This window comes from Gopherus evgoodei, chromosome 9 (assembly GCF_007399415.2).
Source record: "Gopherus evgoodei ecotype Sinaloan lineage chromosome 9, rGopEvg1_v1.p, whole genome shotgun sequence".
Taxonomy (NCBI): domain Eukaryota; kingdom Metazoa; phylum Chordata; order Testudines; family Testudinidae; genus Gopherus; species Gopherus evgoodei.
Genome location: NC_044330.1, coordinates 95,336,044 through 95,354,813, shown reverse-complemented (window position 1 = coordinate 95,354,813; position 18,770 = coordinate 95,336,044). Strand labels below are relative to the sequence as shown.

The following is an 18,770-nucleotide window of genomic DNA, read 5'->3' as shown; positions in this document are numbered from 1 at the left end:
TGTGACAATATTATTAAGTTACAGAATCCTCTGCCTACTGAACACTGAAGTCAATGGGAGTTTTCCTATGAATAATGAAGGATAATAAAGGTCTTTGTGTTGTAATCAGTATGTATGTATGTATGTATGTATGTATGTCCTTTGCTTTTTAAATAGCTTTTCCCCCCTAAATCCACCAGAGTTAAAGCAGAGAATTTAAGTGTAGGCTGGAGCAATAGACTGTGGTGATACTCTACTCACACACTCAGGAATACAAATACTGCATGTATGAAAGTGTATTCCACTTAATAAGCAAAAACTTTACATTTGTTGCTGAAAGTTAGTGCTTTTGGATTTTTTTTCTATGTGCAAACACAAGGCAACAGCAAACTAACAATACCCACATATGCTGTTGGCAGCAAACTGCTCTTTCAGACAAGATCCTAGCCTGGCAATATCCATGATGCTGGTGCACAGACAAAAGTAATCAAAATACAATCACGTAAGTGTCACTGTTAGAAATCGAGAAGGTTTTCCTTTGGTACACATAAATCAGTATGAATTAACATTTTAAATTCCAAATTTCTCAGTGGACTTTTCTGACAAACCAGTGGAAACCCAAAGAGTTAAACTATAAAAAATATAACTGGCAGTATCATTTAAGGTGGTGGTGTAGACCAAGCCTATGTCAGTATAACTATGTTTGTTCAGAGGTGTGGAAATCCACACCCGAGTGACACAGTTCTATCAACCTAGCCCCTGTGCAGACAGTGCCATGTCGATGGAAGGGCTTCTCCCATAGACATAGTCATCACTTCTCGGAGGTGGAGTTCCTATGCCAACGGGGAGAAGTTCTTCCGTCGGCGTAGTTAGAGTCATCATTAAGCACTACAGCTCTGTAAGTGTAGACAAGGTAACTTGACCTGGAAAATAAAGGATAAATGACAGCCAATGTTATTCTAAAGCGACAGGAAGATACCAGGAATGTGTCTTTCCTCGATCAATACACGTTTTTCTGTGTAAACCAAAAACAAAAATCCAGATTTTGGAATGATAGATACTTCAAGACAACATTCAATTATTCTAAAACAATACATCATTCCCAGTGCAATTTCACAGGTTGTTCGTTGCATATAGCATGCTGTTTAAAAGTTTCCAAGTCATCTGTTAAAACTATTTGCATCTTTCTAAGCAGTAATACTTGTTTATGAAAAGACATGTTTTGTGGACAATCCTCAGTGACTGTAAAAGTCGTACAAGATCCTTGACATATATCAGTACCCTTTATTATTCAATCCAATGCTGTAAGAGAACTTGCACTCCACCCCGGACCCGACTGAACAACTGATATAGAAGAGACAAGTCTTGAATTCTGTTTTCATCAAGAAGGTGGTTTAAACCTGTGAGTTTGAAAGTTTAAACATCTAAAAGAGGTATAATCATCAGAAATGATCCATGCATGCTACTGGAATGTAAAGAACTTCAAATCTCATGTTAACCCAGCCATATTATCACTCAATATATCCATTTCTTCTCCAATGGAAGAGTTTGTCAATTTTTTTTTTTTTTGGACAGTCAACTGGCTAACAACAAAAAATAGAATGGCAATCTGAATTAACTCTGTCCTGAAAGCCCTTGTTTAATTGGGCCACGTATCTTGGACTATCGAACTATACATAACCGTCTCATCACATAAGCTTTGCTCACTCATACTTCATTGCTCCTTTAAATTCAATAATAAAAAAAGTTTATGCTTCATTAGCCCCTGGAACGCTTTGCTTGGAAGCTCAGAAGTCCTAAACCTCAAATTTTGCAGAAAATTAAGCTTTATAATCCTATAAAAATGCAAGTCTCTTCATGTAGCCAGCAGCATCTTCATCTTTCATATTACCTCTTGGTAGCCGATGTGTGAAAAAAACACAGCAGAGTCCAGGGACATCACATAAGTAAGAATCCCGAAATCCTCTTCCCAGCTACTAGAAGTGAGGGTAACAGGTGGGTGGCAGGGCTTCTTAAACAGAACCCACCCCATACCAATACCCACACACTATTGGCTAACAGGTGTCTAGTAATTTTCAAGTCAAAGAAAACTATTACAGCATATTAGATGAACAATTGGTGCAGGCTGCACTCATTTATCCATTATTCACCTCCCTTGGAGACAGGAGGAGAGATTATTACAAGGCTAAAGCCAGTATCTTAACTGCTTTTGCCTTCTCTTAGAGTACAGTAGCATTTTTGCTTGCTAATCCTGAATGGTCTTCCTTACTACACTGGGCCCTAATGCAAAGGCTACCCCACTCTGATCTTCAAAATGTACTGAATCCTCAACCAACATCTGTATTTTTAATTTGAGTTTTCCTTCTGCTCTGCAATGTATTTGAAGAAACCATTGGGCTCCTTACCTCTGACAAGGAGAATGGGACTTGCCCTCCTGCAAAATGTTTCAGTGCTATTTCATGAACTGAGTGGCAAGGAGTGTTAAAGAATGATGTGGCTTGTGTCCCCTCCCCCAGCACCCGAATGTGTAACTTTCTTTTCAGCACAGGAATGAAAGCCCCGAAGCAGTAATTAGAAACATTTCTATAAAGAAGAAAGATTACCTTTCTGAAGAGATGGCTGTTAAATGTTCACCTAGCAGTTGCTTTTCTACAGTAGCAATTAGTGGCTTCCTATAGAAGAAATGTTTAGAATTACTTTTCCTTTTTCTATCACTAACAGTTTTAAATCCCATTTGAAGAACAGACTAGCCTGACTTAAAGCTACACTTGGCATTTGGTGGGCTCCTGATCAATAACTCGGGGCTGTTTATTTAATAAATATATTTAAACTGTTTCCCCCAGTAGGTGACTTTACATGCTGGTTGCTGACTAGGGATTTATAGTAAACTCATCACTATGATATCTGAGTGCCTCAAGGTGATGCACAAGATGGATCTCATCAGGGCAGAAAGTTAGGGAAGCAGCTCCTCAGGGAATATGCTTCCTCCAACCTCACACAAGAGGGCACTGAGGCCTTTCAAGAGATCATAAAGCAAGGAGCAGTGACCAGGAAGGGGCAAAGATGACAGGTATTTGAACCAACAGCTCCTAAAATTAGAATGGGGACTTTGCTAATAATGGACGCAGGAAGAAGGGATCCACTGAAGGATCTAGCAGCCTCTAACTCCAGTGGCTGAGGGGGCGGGAGTGGGGACAGCAGGACTGGAGCAACAGCATACACAGCAGTCCCAAATCCCCTCCCTCAGAGGTTCATCTCTGGTGCTGCCTCCTCATTCACTAGAGCAGCATTTCTCAAATGCACCCACCAAGGAATTTTTTTTGTGTGGCCAAGAAAGCCTTCAAAGCATGAGTGGAGATTTTTTTGGGCGTGGAGGTGTATGGGGGGAGGAGGGGGGGGGAATAAGGAGAGGAGGGAGCAGAAGCCTCTCCTGCAGCATCCAGCTGTTGCTCCTGAATAATTGTTACTAAGGGCAGTGAGACGCACTGCCTGGGTGTTCGTTTTGGTGGCGCCAGCAGGATCGGGCGTCCTGCACCGTGCAGCTTCCTCAGGGGCTCCAAGCAGCCTTCTGGAGACACATGGGGCTGTGTGGCACAGCCCGGAGGCAGCTATGGTGTTCAGTCATTGGGGCACTCCTCTGCTCCCGCTTGGCTGGGCATCAGGAGCCTGGGACTCCACAGGCAGCCAGTGAGTTCCTGACACACCTTCCCTGGGGTGGGCTCTTGCTAAGGACTATGGTGGGCAGGAACAGCGAGACTAGTTTGTCAGAGTGGCCAGCAGCAAGAGCTCTGGCAACAATCTGAGGCCACCAAAATATTCTTGGGAGAACCCCTGCACTATAGTAAGAGGCTGCTATATCATTCAGTGGCCTGCTCCCTCCCAACTCCAATGTAAGACCTGCCGTCCACAGTATTCAAAGAGGGCCATACATCCTGTTGCAGGTCTCCTCTTTCTCCCAGTAACCACAGCAGTGGCCTCATTGTATGTCTCAGTAGGGGAATTCCCAGCATCCCCACCAGCCACTCCTGCACCTGAGTCCACCCCGAAACGTAATCTTCATTTTAAGTTTCCAGGGTGATGACTGTGTTATCTAAGAAACTGACATTCAAGGGGTTTTCTTCCTTGAATGGTATTTACATCCTTTCACTAGCTTAGAGAGTTTTCCTTCTGAGAATACCCAATAACTATTGCGGGCCTCTCTCTACCTTCATTAGGAAGGTAACTGAGTATTTGCTCATACACGTAGTTGCCACTGCTAGTAGGAAACACAGGCTCTCTCTCCTAAAATGTCCCACAAATCAAATTAATTGCCAAAAGTCAAATCAGCCTCTAATCTGAACACTCCAGTTAGCTGTGCAAAATAAGACAATGATTGAATGGCTCCAAGTAGTTTAGGGAAGAGGAGGAAGCATTGGTAGCTTACATTACATTTGTATACTAATAGTAAGTTTGTCAATACTATAGTTATTTTGTGTGGCAAAAGCCTTCAATAGGATTAGAACCAAATGACTAAGATACCAAGCCAAAGCAGATCACACACTTACTGTGTACTTTGATCCAAGTATGTGATAATTCTGTCTGCTTCTTCTTCTAATCGCTTGTTGACATGATGAAGATACTCTGGAACCTGAAAAGACAAAAGAAAGTTATTTTACTGTTTACATAATAAAGAAATGTTGAAGAGATGCTGGGACCGAAGTCTGACAGCAGCAGCTACGGACCAATTTTGGGACCAAGAACACCAGGTCCTAGAGTGATGGTGCTTGAGTACATTTGCCACCAGTACAGTCTTTGAAAAGGTAATAGTGGGTCACACTATTGCTGAAAATATTTCCTGCTATCCTGATGCATGAGGAGAATAATAAAATAATAAAACATAATAAATGGAGATATACCTATCTCCTAGAACTGGAAGGGACCTCGAAAGGTCATCGAGTCCAGCCCCCTGCCTTCACTAGCAGGACCAAGAGAATGCACTACAGGTACACATTATTTTGCTCTCTCTTGGCTAAGATGTTTCATCAGTGGCTGCAAACAAGAGGAAAAAGATTAAAACATAAAATACCTCTCGTTCTTGCATAAGTCTCTGCCCCTCTGCTGCATACAGACGATTAGTCTCTTCCAAGAATCTATGTTCAAAAGAATCTTGATAAATCTAGGGAATAAAGAAGAATTCAGTTTAAAGCAATGTATCCTTGAATACAAGTGTGATGCTCTTTTCAGTTTTCTGCAAACTGAAGAAAATGTACTCACCTGCAAATCAGAAAGCATACTTAGAAGGCTTCGGAGCAAACTCCTATCAATAGCCTCACCATTTCTTTCCCTCTCAATCAGGAGAAGAATACCATCAATGGTCTTGTTCTGAACTTTCTGATCGCTAATTATATGAGTCCTAAATAACTCTAAACCCATATCCCTAAAAAGATAAAAAAGCCTATTAAATAATTTGCAACAGAACCATCCCTGATTTTTTATTTTTAACCATTACAATAAAAACAACAGCACATGTTCTCAATCCTGATGCTCAAATATTTACTTTCTCAGAGTTTCCTAAGCCATTTCAGAGGTGTGAAAATGCACACATACAACAATAGGCAAATATCTAAAGTAAAATTCTTGTACACGTTCTCGTATCTGCATATACAAGGTGATTATTTTTGATAATCACCTTGTTTTAGGACATTAACCATTCTTAGCTTGGATTAGCTGGATTTAGAAAGATTAAAAACTGTTATGCCTTAAAAAGTGTTTCCTCAGTTTAATGTCAAGACTAGCATATATTCAAAGATAAAGCAGTTTTGTCATAAGAACTAAGCATGGAATGGAAGCCAGGGTTCTGATCTCAGCTCTATCACTGGGTGTCCTTAGCCAAAGATTTTAAATGATGAATGGTGATGTGGAGGCAGGGATCTCCGTTTGGGTGTCCAACGTGATGCCTTAAATGGGTCTGATTTGAGAGTGGGTACTCAGTACATTTTGAAAAGTTAGACCCTTAAGGTATATCAAGTTGGACGCCCCAAAACTGAGGCATCCAATCATTGCAATTCACTTTGAAAATCCTGACTGTAACATCTCATTGATCATGTCTTCACTATGAGCTAGGGGTGTGATTTCCCAGCTCAGATACACTTACTTGCGATTGCTATTTATATTCAGAATAGCTCTCATCAAGCTATGTGGCCATGGTAGCAAGGCAGTGCCATGGCTTAGCCCAGGGGTCCCCAAGGCGGTGCCTGTGGGTGCCATGGTGCCTGCCGAGTGTCTAAGTGCACCCACGCACTGGCTGGCAGATGAGCATCCACCAAAACGCCACCGACAAGCAGCGTCATCCGACGCCTCTGGATGACGCTGCTTGTCAGTGGAGACACCTATTGATGTTGCCACTTGTTGGCAGCATTTCGGTGGATGCTAGTCTGCCACCACAGTTCTTCGTGGCTCGTCGCCTGCACCCGCCAGACAAAAAAGGTTGGGGACCACTGGCTTAGCCATATTGAATACAACCTGCCTGTAGGCATGGACTCGTCACGGGTAAGCCATGCTGTTGTGGCCTCCGCTACTGCAGCTACACTGCTATTTATACTTGCACTAGTTCTCATCGAGCTAATGTGAGTATGTGTAGATGACCTAGAAATCACAGCTCTAGCTGGTACTGTAGACATAACCTTAGTTTACCCATTTATAAAATTAGGAGTTGTACATATTCGTTATCCAATATATTTAAAGCATTGTATCTTTAGAATGTTACAGATGTAACAAATATTCTCACTACCTTTGATAACCAGATGGGGTAGCCAATGACCCTTTGACTCTAAATCCTGGCTTTTCAATTACTGAAAGGCTTTCTTGTATTACGCAAACTGGAGTTAGATGGTATCAGTTCAGTTAAAATTTGGTATTAGTCACTGCAAAACTCACATTTCATGGAAATAAATTCAAAATCTCTCTCTCTTCAAGAAGGACAGAAAATTATAGCTAGCTGCAATTCCTATATTTCAAATAGTAAGATGGTATGAAAGTTTTTAAAAAAAAATCTATTTTATTCTTTGCATCCTTACCAAATAGATGGCAACATTGAATTTTGAAGAACATAAGTTCGATCCAGGAACAAAAAGATACTCCTAATCATGATCTGTTGGGAAGGAGGGAAAAAATTCAGCAGCATTTTTATATCAGTTGAAATTGGAATGCCATATATATATATATATATATGTGTATGTGCCAACATACCAACAATTTCAGGAGTATTCTGCATTTATTAGTATGCTGTGGGATGTTTTAAGTAAGATGATCAACATGATATTTAGTATTTGATTTAGGGGGAGACAGAATTCAAAATAGCATTTAGATATGAACCAATGGTAAAATTAGAATTAGTCTCTGAGTTACAACACGAGAGGAAGGGCTAGCAATATACACACGCAATGTGTGTTTCAAATGTTTATTCAAGACCAAAGCTATATGTTCGGAAGCACATCTCAGGGAAGTGCTTTCAAAGCTTCATTTCTAACAAGTTAGATGTCATTTCCTCCTATAAAGGAAGCCTTTACATTAGATATCAGATAACAGTTCAGAAGCACAAAGTGTATTTGTAAAAAAGAAAAATATGAGAGAGAAGTAAACTGTCAGAATAGACAGGTTTGTTTTTAAAAGAAAAAAAACACTTACCATTTGTCTGCAGTGATCTTGCCAACATTTGTCTATTTTCTTTAAAAAAAGAACACTGTCCAGCGAATCCATGAAAAGGCAGTTAAGAAAATTATGACAAAAGTCCCATAGCTGACATTAGTTACACAATAAGCTCAACATACTGGTTTGCTTTTGCACAATACTTTCAGTAGAGTGCATCACAAATTCACTAGCTACCTTTTGGAAAGGATCACCATTTTTTTTCCATATGCTATCTTTCATTTCTATTAGAGTCATGGTTATTAACAGTAGTTCAAGACCAGGGAAAAATTATTAAAAGCACCTAAAATTGCTCAGGAGCTTAAGTCCCATTATCAAAAACAAAAAACAAAAGATTTTGGACTCAGAAGCCTAATCTACGTTAACAACAGTACTTCGTTAGCATATGGAAAATTTCCATTATATGTTGTTTTATTCAGACACAATGATTTACTAAAGTGTAAACATACAGAATGTTACAGTTTCAGGCCATATTTTCAGAGGGACTCAAGTTTACAAAGTTTGCACACGAGATCTCCAAGCACAAATGCCAGAATTAAGGTGTCCAATACCAAACATGTGACCCCAAATCCTATAGGTGCATATCTAAATGTAATATTTGCATCCACATTTTATTGTGGGTACAAAATATGCAAGTGTAAAATTAGTGGGTTATTGAAAGTCTGCCTTTTAGTAAAATACTAGCAATAGTCCATTTTCCATTTCAGCAGGAATGCTTTAAAGATCCCAAACCAGTAACTGAGTACTAGATATTTCTATAGACTCTTAATACAGTTCAAACCTAAAGCTGCTGAAATTATTTCTCTGTTTGTTTACCTGCACATAAAACAGTTTCAGGTATCTTCCTGTGCTTTACAACAGTTGATGCCATTGCTAATACTTAGAAGGTGCTATAGAAGTGCGTTATAAATAAAACAGTTCAGGGACTGCATTCATTTTGCTTCATTGTTCTCTGTGAAGATCTCAAATGGCTTTACAAACATTTATCTTATAGTCTGGCAGAAACAGAAAGAACAGCCACAATGTCAAACTATATAAGATAAAGCTACCTCCCCAATGCCATCAACTGATGCACAAGAAACATGACTCCTGAGATTGGCAGGTGAAAAGACTTTCAGTTAAAGGATATTCTCTGAACTGGTGAATCTGTGCTTTGATGTGGTCTTCACAAATCTGTCTCAATTGTTTATACAAGTTTGCAGAAATCTTGTAGGAGCAGAGATTTTCAACAGCCTAAAATAAATAATGAAACAGATATAGCAAGATAAATATGAATTTCTCCCTATGGCTTCCATAAAAAAAAAAAAAGCATGATATGTTTGTTTTTGATCCTTGAACAAGATCTACACGCTCTCGAACTTTACATTACATACTGCTGCTTACAGAGCACAGGAGATGTATGAAGCACTTTACAGCAGTAAGAAGACACAAAAAGGGCCTGCCCCTAAACAGTTCACAACCTATGGGTCTACAGGCTTCAGTGGGAGTCTTAGCATACATCTACACTGGAATAAAAGGACTTGTGGCACAGCTACAGCTGGTCTGAGTCAACTGACTCAGGCTCACAAGGTTTGGGCTGCTGGGCTAAAAACTGTTGTGTAGATGTCTGGGCTCATGCTAGAGTCTGGGACCCTTCCCACCGGGAGGCCCCACGGTTTGGGCTCCAGCCTGAGCCTGAATTTCTGTGCAGCAATTTTACAACCCTGCAGCCGGAGCCTTGTGAGCCTGAGTTAGCTGACCCACACCAGCTGCAGGTGCTTAATTGCTGTGTAGACATATATTAAGTGCCCAAGTGAGAAATGCAGGATTTGTCCCTAAAGGAACAAAGATAGTTCAATTTTCCAGCAGTTTATGGGTTTTATTACTTTGAAGCACAGACACTTAAGGTTTTATTTCAGGAGCTACTAAACTTACCAAGCCATTTGCTGTTCCAGTGGGAGAGACAGGGAAGTCTTAGTGCAAGAGAGCACAATTTCCAGTGTCATCCTTTCACACTCCCCACTTCAAGTTCCCTCTAAATCTTGAGGTATCCTGCAACATCTCTCCAGGTCACGCAAGCCTAATTATGACCTCAGATTTTGTTGGTAGTGCTCTGTGTTCTATACTTTCTCAATAAAATATCTTAAACTACCCGAGTGTGATTTAGAAAAAATGAATGCATGCATCACGGATGTTTAAGTGGAGAGTAAAAGGCAGTTAATATCAAGTCTGTAGGCATAATGGCAATGTGAAGTGATGTTGCTTGTTACGTGGATGGACCCTCACCTGGTGTTTTCCTAATTTGTACTGATTGTGTTTAAATGAAATGCACATGAACAACTTTAACTGTTAGGTTAACAAGGTTTTTGTGTAAGAATATGTGGGTATCTGTAGAAGAGCTAGTCTTTAGTTCCACATGTATTGTCTCCATGATTTTCAGACTGTATTTGCTCACTTCACTATTAACTCAGCTTGGGATCTGACAGTTAAGTTGGGTTCTTTCTAGCTTCTGCAACAACAGTAAAGACTCTAGAGTCCAAAGTTACCAATTCTATGAAATGAATGCTGCTCACTCACTCACAACTATATTAGCTCCAAAGGATGAACAGGGAGTAAAAAGGAGTACAAACTTCTTTTGTCAGAAACGATTAACTCTGAATACATATGGGACGCAGATTTACTGAGTTAGAATTCATCATTTTTTTCAATGCAGTTTTAGTCATGAAAGCAAGATGTATCAACAACACATATAATACAAAATGCTACATAAGCACAAAATGGTTGAGTTCTGGCTGCCGAGAAAGCCAGAACTGAATGAATTTCCTGATATTTGAGAGTTCTTGAAAATTCTCAGTCTTGAGTTCGTTTAAAAAAAAAATTGTATGAATCTAACATAATGGTTTTCAACCACTTTTTATTTGCTGACCCCTAAAAATTTTTGAATGGAGATGCATACCCCTTTGGAAATCTTAGTTATAGTATGTGGACCCCCAAGGATCCATGGACCACAAGTTGAAAACCACTGATCTAACAGAAAAAAACTGTATGGTTCTTTGTTCAGTTTGATGGCATATGGGTTGGAGTTTTCTCTCTTTCTCTCATGCTACTATAGCCTACGTTGTCAGCTTCTAACTGACATATTATTAAAATGTGGGAAGTCAGATCAAACTTTCAAGTAAACACAGGATACAAAATGTAACCCCTCTTCCACCCAAATGGGCTTTGAGGTGGGGGGAGAGGACTGACTGGGGGCTGGAAATATGGAACACCATCTTCAAGCCAGATGCACAACCCCTTTGCAGCCATTCTTCTAGCTAATAAGCAGGGTTAACAATGGCTGGCTCTCCATAATCCGCAGGCAATGGTTTCTGACCAACTGATCAGCACCCCTCTTTGCCAGGCTATTTTGAGGTGTTACAGAGTTCCCCCCGACACCAACCTTAGAAAACAGTGGCTGCATAAATATACACTCCGTTTCCCACTCTTTGCAAGGATGCAAGGACTTACGCACTTTGGAGGACTTTATACAGGCCCTTTATGAATGGATGGATTTCATCCCAGGTGTATTTATTTCAATGTGTAATAAGTGAAACAAAACTCAGATTAATTTATTTTAATGTATGGAACTTCACACATATACATGCATGAGCACATGTATATCTGGAGTTCTACAGTTGTAAGTAGTGGAAAATTCACGACGCGTTTGTGTCAAATAGGATTTTCAAACCTTTTGTTTTGACACAAGAAATCAAATACAAAATACATCCATTTTAATGGAGAAAAAATTCCACCCAAAGTATGAAATTTCAGAACACACAACAGACAAGTTTTTTTTTTTTAAATAGGCAGGTAGTGGGAATTTCCACTGAAAACTGTGTCCTTTTAAATGGAAGTATCTCCAAAGATACTGTACAATTGCTACTGCAACATTGTACTAGATCAATATTTAAAACGATAGCAATAGCAGAATGTCTTGTGTGGTAACACTTCAAATAATCACACTACCTACTTGCCGTTCACAGAAGTGGGTTGTTCAGAATAAAAAGCCCTGCCTCAGGATTCTGCACTCTCAGATTTATTAGCCATACTCAGGACATGGGATCAAGGCTCCCCAGACCCATCTGGGTATTGTGAAGTTTACATTTGTTTTGGGGGATGATAAGGAAAAGGAGAAGGTGGGGGTAGGGGGGAACCATACATTGCTGTCTGAGGCAAGAGCAATGGGTACTTCAAGAAATGTTTAAAAAGCTGACCTTGCTCATTGTAATCATACATTTAAACAGGGAATTATCGCCCAAGTCTAGGCCTCTACTTTTTAGTATTGATGTACTGAAGAAAATTATTCTGGCAAATAAATATTTGTATACAGCTTTCAGTTCTCCAGGATTATTTAGCTGCTTATCTATGTGCACTCTTCCCCAACTTCAATCTGAGAAGTAGAAGAACTAACACAGCGCTAATGGCTAGTGGTCTAAAAAATAAAAGGCTTAAAAAATGTTCACTGGATGGGATTTTACTGGCACGCAGATGTGTCAAGCTAAAACCAAGAAGCTTAGCTCTGTTCAAAAACAAAATATGAATAAACCCTTTTGAAGAGTGTGGGAAGGAACTTCTACAGGCTTTTTTTGTGTGATTCCTCTCTCTGCTTAGATAATGGTGTCTGCCAAAGCACATTTGGAATCAGATCCATTTACTAAGCAGCTGTTCACAAGCAGCACTGGTTTATTTAGCATTTAAAATACTAGCAATCGCTATTACTATTTTTAAATTAAGACATTTATTTTTAGATTCAACTTAGAGGGCAGTCAAGTATGAAGTGTTACAATTATTTAAATATATTTAAGGGAATAGGAACACTATGGCTGAGATTTTCAACATGTTAGGCTATTCAAAGTCATAACAGTCAAAGCAGTTGTAACTCACTCTCCTTGAGCATAAGTAGCACAGTGAAACGTGGTTTGATATCAACCTCTAAGAGGGCAAGTTCATTTTAAATTACTACTTTGAAGTAGTGGCAAAGGTTTTCAGTATGACTTTGTAGATAAAAGTCATTTCAACTAGTTAACTGATGTGTTTGTCCTTTGAGTAGTAGATGAGCCTATGATTCATTTTATTTTTAAAAAACATGTTTTTTTGTAGTTCTGCATTATTTCAATACAGTATAAGCCTATTTGTACTGAGGTGAAATACCCTGAAATCAACAACTGCATGTGTATCTAATTTGCCATCAATTCCTCCAAATGCTGCAAAGAAGGCGCTCTTTATTGTGGAACCATGCACGTGCAAACATGAAATTTCTTAACCTCACTGGTTTTGATTTAAAAGTTCAAAACAAGAATCTAAAGTGGGAGGCTGGGGGGGGGGGGAGGGGGAGAGCGCGACACAGACAGGACATAGGAATGACCAAAAAAAAATAAATTAAAAAAAAAAAAATCAGCCCATATTCAGGCAATTCAACCCATTCCAAACTTCAATAAGACTTAAAAATAGAATGTCATCACATATTTGATGGAGTTCAAAATTCACCTTTTTGAGAAAAAACATGAAAACCCATCAAACGATAAAAGCTTGAAAATAGAACAAATAGAAGTACTTCTTTATAACTAGGTGCAGCACTAGGTGGTACAATCCCCCACCCCTCCTAAGTTTAGGAAGTCCCTGTTATTTTGACTAAACAAATTTAGTTAAGTAACTGTACATGAAGAATGCAGAAACAGAAATGCAATTGTATAGGGACTGAAGAGCCTATTAAAAAGGTCTAATACTCAATTAGACCTGACAGCATTCTTTAAAAATAAAACAAACAAACAAATAATCAAGGCAAAATAATCATGACTAATAACGGGGGGGAAGTAGTTTGAATGTTTTCACGGTCAAATATACATAATTCTAATGGCAAGCAATGACAACCAAATGAATATGATTTTCATGAGGAAATATCGTGACACATTTTACACCTACTTTAAAAGTTAAATCTTTTTTTTTTAAATGGTTGTTTATGATCCTAAATTATGAACAGATTGTGTTCAGACAGACACAAATAGATTACAGTTTAATCCAAGTTGTCCTTTTCTTACCTAAACACCAAACGTTTTAGGATTTCATGTTTCTCCTTGAGCAGCTACACAGCACAAACTCAAAAGCAGTAGTAAAGGGAATACAGCTCCTTGCCTTATTTAATTCGTGTCAACTGTTGCAAGGGAAACCACACCTTAGATTATGCTCTTGGCAGGTAAAAAGGTTCTCAGTTCAACTTTAGCTCTTGCAAATCCTTTATTCTGGATTTTTAAAATTCACTTTGAGAAACTGTTCTAAGTAAATAGTTTGTTCACTAGGAAAGTAACTACTAATTGTCATATTTCCTTTTTGTTTTTTTAAATCATCACAAAAATCATTTTGAGAAATGAAAAATGAACAGAGCATATCCAGATTTTATTTAGACTGAAGGGCTTTAAAAATAGACCAGGCCCACTTACCTGATAGAGCTCTTCTAAATTGTACTTAATTGAAGTACTGTTTTGGATAGCTTCCACAGCTTCTTTCAATTTTTGCCAGGTTTCATCTGTGTAGTTTTCAGGCAATTTAGGTTTATCTAGGATATAAACAAAGGTTGAGATCCTGTTAAAGGAGAGCAGAAAATTCTAGCTGTTTTATGATGTGAGGATGACGGATTTGCAAAAAAACACTCTAGCTTCCACTAAAACATAAATGAAGAAAGTCTCTTTAGGCATTTATCAGATTCTGCTTTCATTGCTAGGTAGCAAGGAAATTCTAAACATCAACTTGACTCTCAGTCTTCAAGTCACCTTGTTGGTCCTCACATCACAGCACTTGTAGCAGATATCAGACACTGGTCTATAAACTCTGCAATACCTATGACTTCACAGTTCAAGTGAAAAAATATTGTCAGTCTATGCTTTCATTAATACTGACTTTTTATTAGGCTAGCAGTACAGGACAAAATAATTAGAAAGTGACATACAGACTGATCATCATGTGTTGGTAAAATGGAGCCAGTCCTTTTTAGATCTGTATGACAGATGTTCCAAGACAGACAACTGTATATACCTAGTAAGAACTTTGTAATTATTATGTACTACTCTTCCTCACGACCTGAAAAACATCTATACAATGGCCAGGTGGGAAACTGGTGAAGGAGACCCAGCCCTTCAATTTATGCAGAGGTATAATTTATGTGCAAGCTATATTTACCCAGGAAACATTATGATTATAGACCTTTGTTTGCAAAGAAAACCTTCCAATCTGAACCAATGGTGTTTTCCAAGGTCTGCAGGTTCTGGCCAGCAGGTGTATGTTGTTTTTCAAGCCCTATTCTTTATGTTTAAGTATATCAGACTTGGAAAGATTCAACTCCACTATCATTTAGTACAGCCTTCTTCCACTGTACATTACCTTCAACAAAAAACTATGTAAAGCGGGTTAACAAAAATCTCCGAAGTCAAATCCTCAGTGCTGCAGCGAGTTTAATTTTTAAATCATAAATCTAACCACAAAATGATTGCCTAAAGCAAGCTCATGGAAATATTTGGGGATTTTTTTAATGAAAAAAATGTAATATTAATTAGCTCAGTAACAGGATCCTGTGAGTAACACTAGCTTCTGGCAAGGGCTAGAAGTGCAGCATAAGTGGAGACCTTAACACCTATGAGATGGAGAATCCCTTGTAGTGTTCAACAGGAACCCTTCTGAACAATTAACAAAAAATGGATGAGATGCCTAAATGATTGGTTTTCACTCTCTTTCAGCCAGGATCATAGCCACATCTCAAGGCATCAAAAAGTATCAGGGGTTTCACGACAGAGCAGACTTAGAATTCTAAAAGCAAAATATTTAAGTTAAGTGATCATCTTTGCTCCAGGAGGAATATTAGGATATGGGAAAGGAAGGGAGGGGAGGGAGTTTAAAGAGAAAGACATGCACACTTTCAGGTCAAGTTTGGCCCACAGTTTAGGTTTTGCAAACCCAGTTTTTAAACAAAATTAAGACAACAGAAATTTGCGATTTTTTTTTTTGGAGGAGGGGGGAGTCATAATAGAGACAGGTATTTTGTTTTAAATATATAGTTCCTACAGTGTTGGCAATATTCCAGCATTATGCAAGTTTCCCATTCAGGTTCTTATGTACTAAGTAGAAATGTGATTAGCTCACTTTCATTGTCCAAGCTGAGTGAATTAAAAAAAGAAATGCATAAATAAAACAGTGAAAAATTACTGTTTTAAAAATGTATTCTAATTTTAATAAGGTGTTATTAGTAACAGACAAAGGTATAATTAAAGAAATATTTTCAAACTGTCATTTAATGCTGACTCAATAAATAGTAGTCACAGAGCCGGTACATTTTTGAAGCGTCAGACAACACAACAATTCATAATATGCAACAAGTGGTCACAGGAATGTGTAATCTACAACATTAACAAACATTAAGTTAAGTTGTGAAAGGCTACTCCCCATATTCCGTTCACCTATGACCTGTAAGAGAAGCCATAAACAAAGACTAGACTTCACTATCATACATCACCATCCTAAAATTCCAGAACTCAGTCAAACTAAATGAGAATAGTGCATTCCGGAGTAGGGTGGAAGAACTTTTCGTAAGTGCTATCATGAATACCACAGAGCAAAGTAATAATCTAATTTGAGCACCATAAATTAGCACTAGATATAGATGCACTACAAACTTACTGTCCTGAATAAGATCAAAAGCCTCTCTCCTTTTGTATATCTTTAAAGCATATGAAGAAGCACCTCAGTATCCTTTGGGATGCAAATGTTACATAAACCACCGTTTGCTCAATGTGAGGGGAGGAGGATAGAGGTAGGGAATTAAGTTGTGAGACTATCATGAGGTGGTGCAGGGGGAAGAAACAAGTAAAGCTGCATGAACCTTGGATTCTGCCCATGGTTTTCAGGTAAACTGACAGGCAGCTCCTTGAAAGCTATGCACATTCCCTGCTTGCTCCTATAATGGCCCATAATGCAGCTACTTGCTGAAATAGCTCTCAGGAAGCATCCCATCAGCCCAAGCTTTGCTTCTCTGCTTCTGCAGCAATCAGCACTGCCTGGCCTCACATAGCACTCCAAAACTCAAGCAACAAAAGCAGCACACATTCTTCTGGTGAAAGGATGGAGAAGTGGAGAAACAAGGAGAAGAAAAGACGAAAAAAAAAGTATTCCAATCCATTTAGAGACCCGGGAAAGGGAAGAGCAGCTCAATCATAAAAGCTTAGTAATCACCTACAAATGTTAAGTTGTTTAAAAATGAAATAAAATAGGCAGAGACCATACTGTGATGGACAAAATGAGATGGACAATTATCTATCTTCTGCAGAGACTTGTCAAGCACCCTGGACTAAACTATTTGTTGTTTCTTGAGTTGGCATTACTACATGAGGGATATCAAATGTAATCATTCTGAATAAGGTTGATTTAAAAGCAAAAATCAGGAGTAAGAGGTCTCAAATCCTCCCTCTCAAGAGACACAATGAAAGCTGCCTTAAAAGTAATCCCAAATGATGGAGTTTGCCTCCAAGTGTGTATTAGATTTGGCAAGTCCACCCCATAAGAGATTATTTTTCCTTTTTACATACAGATTCAGGCGTTCACCACAGAAGAGTATTTCCAATAAAGCCTATTTACAAGCCAACTGGATAGCCTGTCATGTTGAAATACCACATGAGTTGAGCATCAACTCATCAAAGGTGAGGACAAATTATGGCTTGTTATTACCTTTAAAGTTCTTGATCACTAACTTCTTGGCAGAGCCAGGTTTACTGTTGGCGAAACTGGAGACCGTGGAGGAGGCAGCTTTGGTCAAGCCATTTGCATGGTGCCCCACAGCTACTGATGAAATTAAAAGGCTTTTATTTTTGAGCTGTTGCTGGTGCTGCTGCTGTGAAGAGGCAGCAGGAGAAGAGGATGAGGAAGACTCTTCAGCCATCTTCACATCGAGTCCAATAAAATCCAAGGAGTCCTCAAAGCGCAGCTTCTTCTGCAGGTGATGGTTGGATGAGGGCCCCCCCGAGGACGTGGTGATGATGGAGGAAGATGATGATGATGAGTTGTTTTTGGAAGGAGAAGAGGAACAGGAGGAAATGGAATCAAACTCTTCTCTTTCAGAGTTGTTGCTGCTGTTGTTTAACTTTCTCTTCTTGCAGGAGGAGGAGCTGCTGCTGCTATTACCATCAGTGGCAGGTCTGACCTCCTGAGCTGCTGCTGGGGGGTTGGGGGAAGAGAAACCTGTGGGAAACATGAACACACAGAGGTGAACAGACTGAGGGGCATCAAATTCTTTTGGTGTGACACACAAAGAGAGAGTTAGAGTCAGTCTCTGGTTTGTCTTCTCTCAGAGGAGTCTCTCAACTCCTCCTTTTTGCCAGCAGAGTCTTTCAGTCCCCCCCCTCCTTCACTTTCTTCTCTCGGTAGAATCACTTATTTCCTCTCTTCACTGCTCCTTTGTTTCTTCTCAGTTTCTCATGCCTCTCTTGCTTCTACGCCTCAGCAGCGTCTTCTCTTCCTCCTTCTCTCCACCCACGAGCCTCTCCCAGTCCTCCTCTCTACACCTATATTCTACCTTTTCTGCTCCCACTGGGGTCTCTCAATTCCTCACTCTCTCTTTCTTTTGCTCCTACCCTCTTTCTTCAAGAGGAAATAAAAGAGGTGGGTGAGTGAGTCTCTCTCGCTCCCTCTTGTCTATAGATCCCTTTCTCCACCTTCTCCCTTGCCCGTTTCCTTCCTTCCTTCCTTCCTCTTCTTCTACCTCAGCCCCCCGCCCCTCTCGCCTTTTCCTCTCCTCTCGCTTTAGCTCCCCCGCTCTCCCTCCTCCCCCCTCTCTGCCTCCTTCTCTCTCCCTCTCCCGGGAGGGGGGACGGGACGGATCGGGGCTTGTTATTGTCAATACAAGGGAGAGAGGGAGCCTAAAGATGGCGGCACATCCGGCCGCCAGGCATTCTGGGAGGCAACCGCCCGGAAATTCTACCGAGGGCCACAGAGCGGTGGAGGCCGGAGGGGGAGAGTATCTCTAGCCATCGACAGACCGAAGTATGTGGCGGGGGAATAGCCTCCCTGCGGGGCCTTCTCCCCACTCGCCGTCCGGCTTAACCTGCCAC

General features: G+C 39.8%; 1 protein-coding gene across 1 annotated transcript in view; it reads right to left on the bottom strand.

The window, feature by feature from the left end:
* Window positions 1–18,602, bottom strand: part of CUL4B (cullin 4B) — a 34,153-nt gene extending 15,551 nt beyond the window's left edge. Inside the window, 11 exon segments of the mRNA XM_030575023.1 lie at window positions 1,268–1,379; window positions 2,583–2,592; window positions 2,594–2,651; window positions 4,524–4,606; window positions 5,045–5,134; window positions 5,233–5,395; window positions 7,035–7,108; window positions 7,645–7,714; window positions 8,795–8,898; window positions 14,121–14,236; window positions 17,392–18,602. Coding sequence (XP_030430883.1) covers window positions 1,268–1,379; window positions 2,583–2,592; window positions 2,594–2,651; window positions 4,524–4,606; window positions 5,045–5,134; window positions 5,233–5,395; window positions 7,035–7,108; window positions 7,645–7,714; window positions 8,795–8,898; window positions 14,121–14,236; window positions 17,392–17,914 — 1,403 coding nt within the window. The 5' untranslated portion in view covers window positions 17,915–18,602.
* Between the last annotated feature and the right edge of the window lie 168 nt (window positions 18,603–18,770).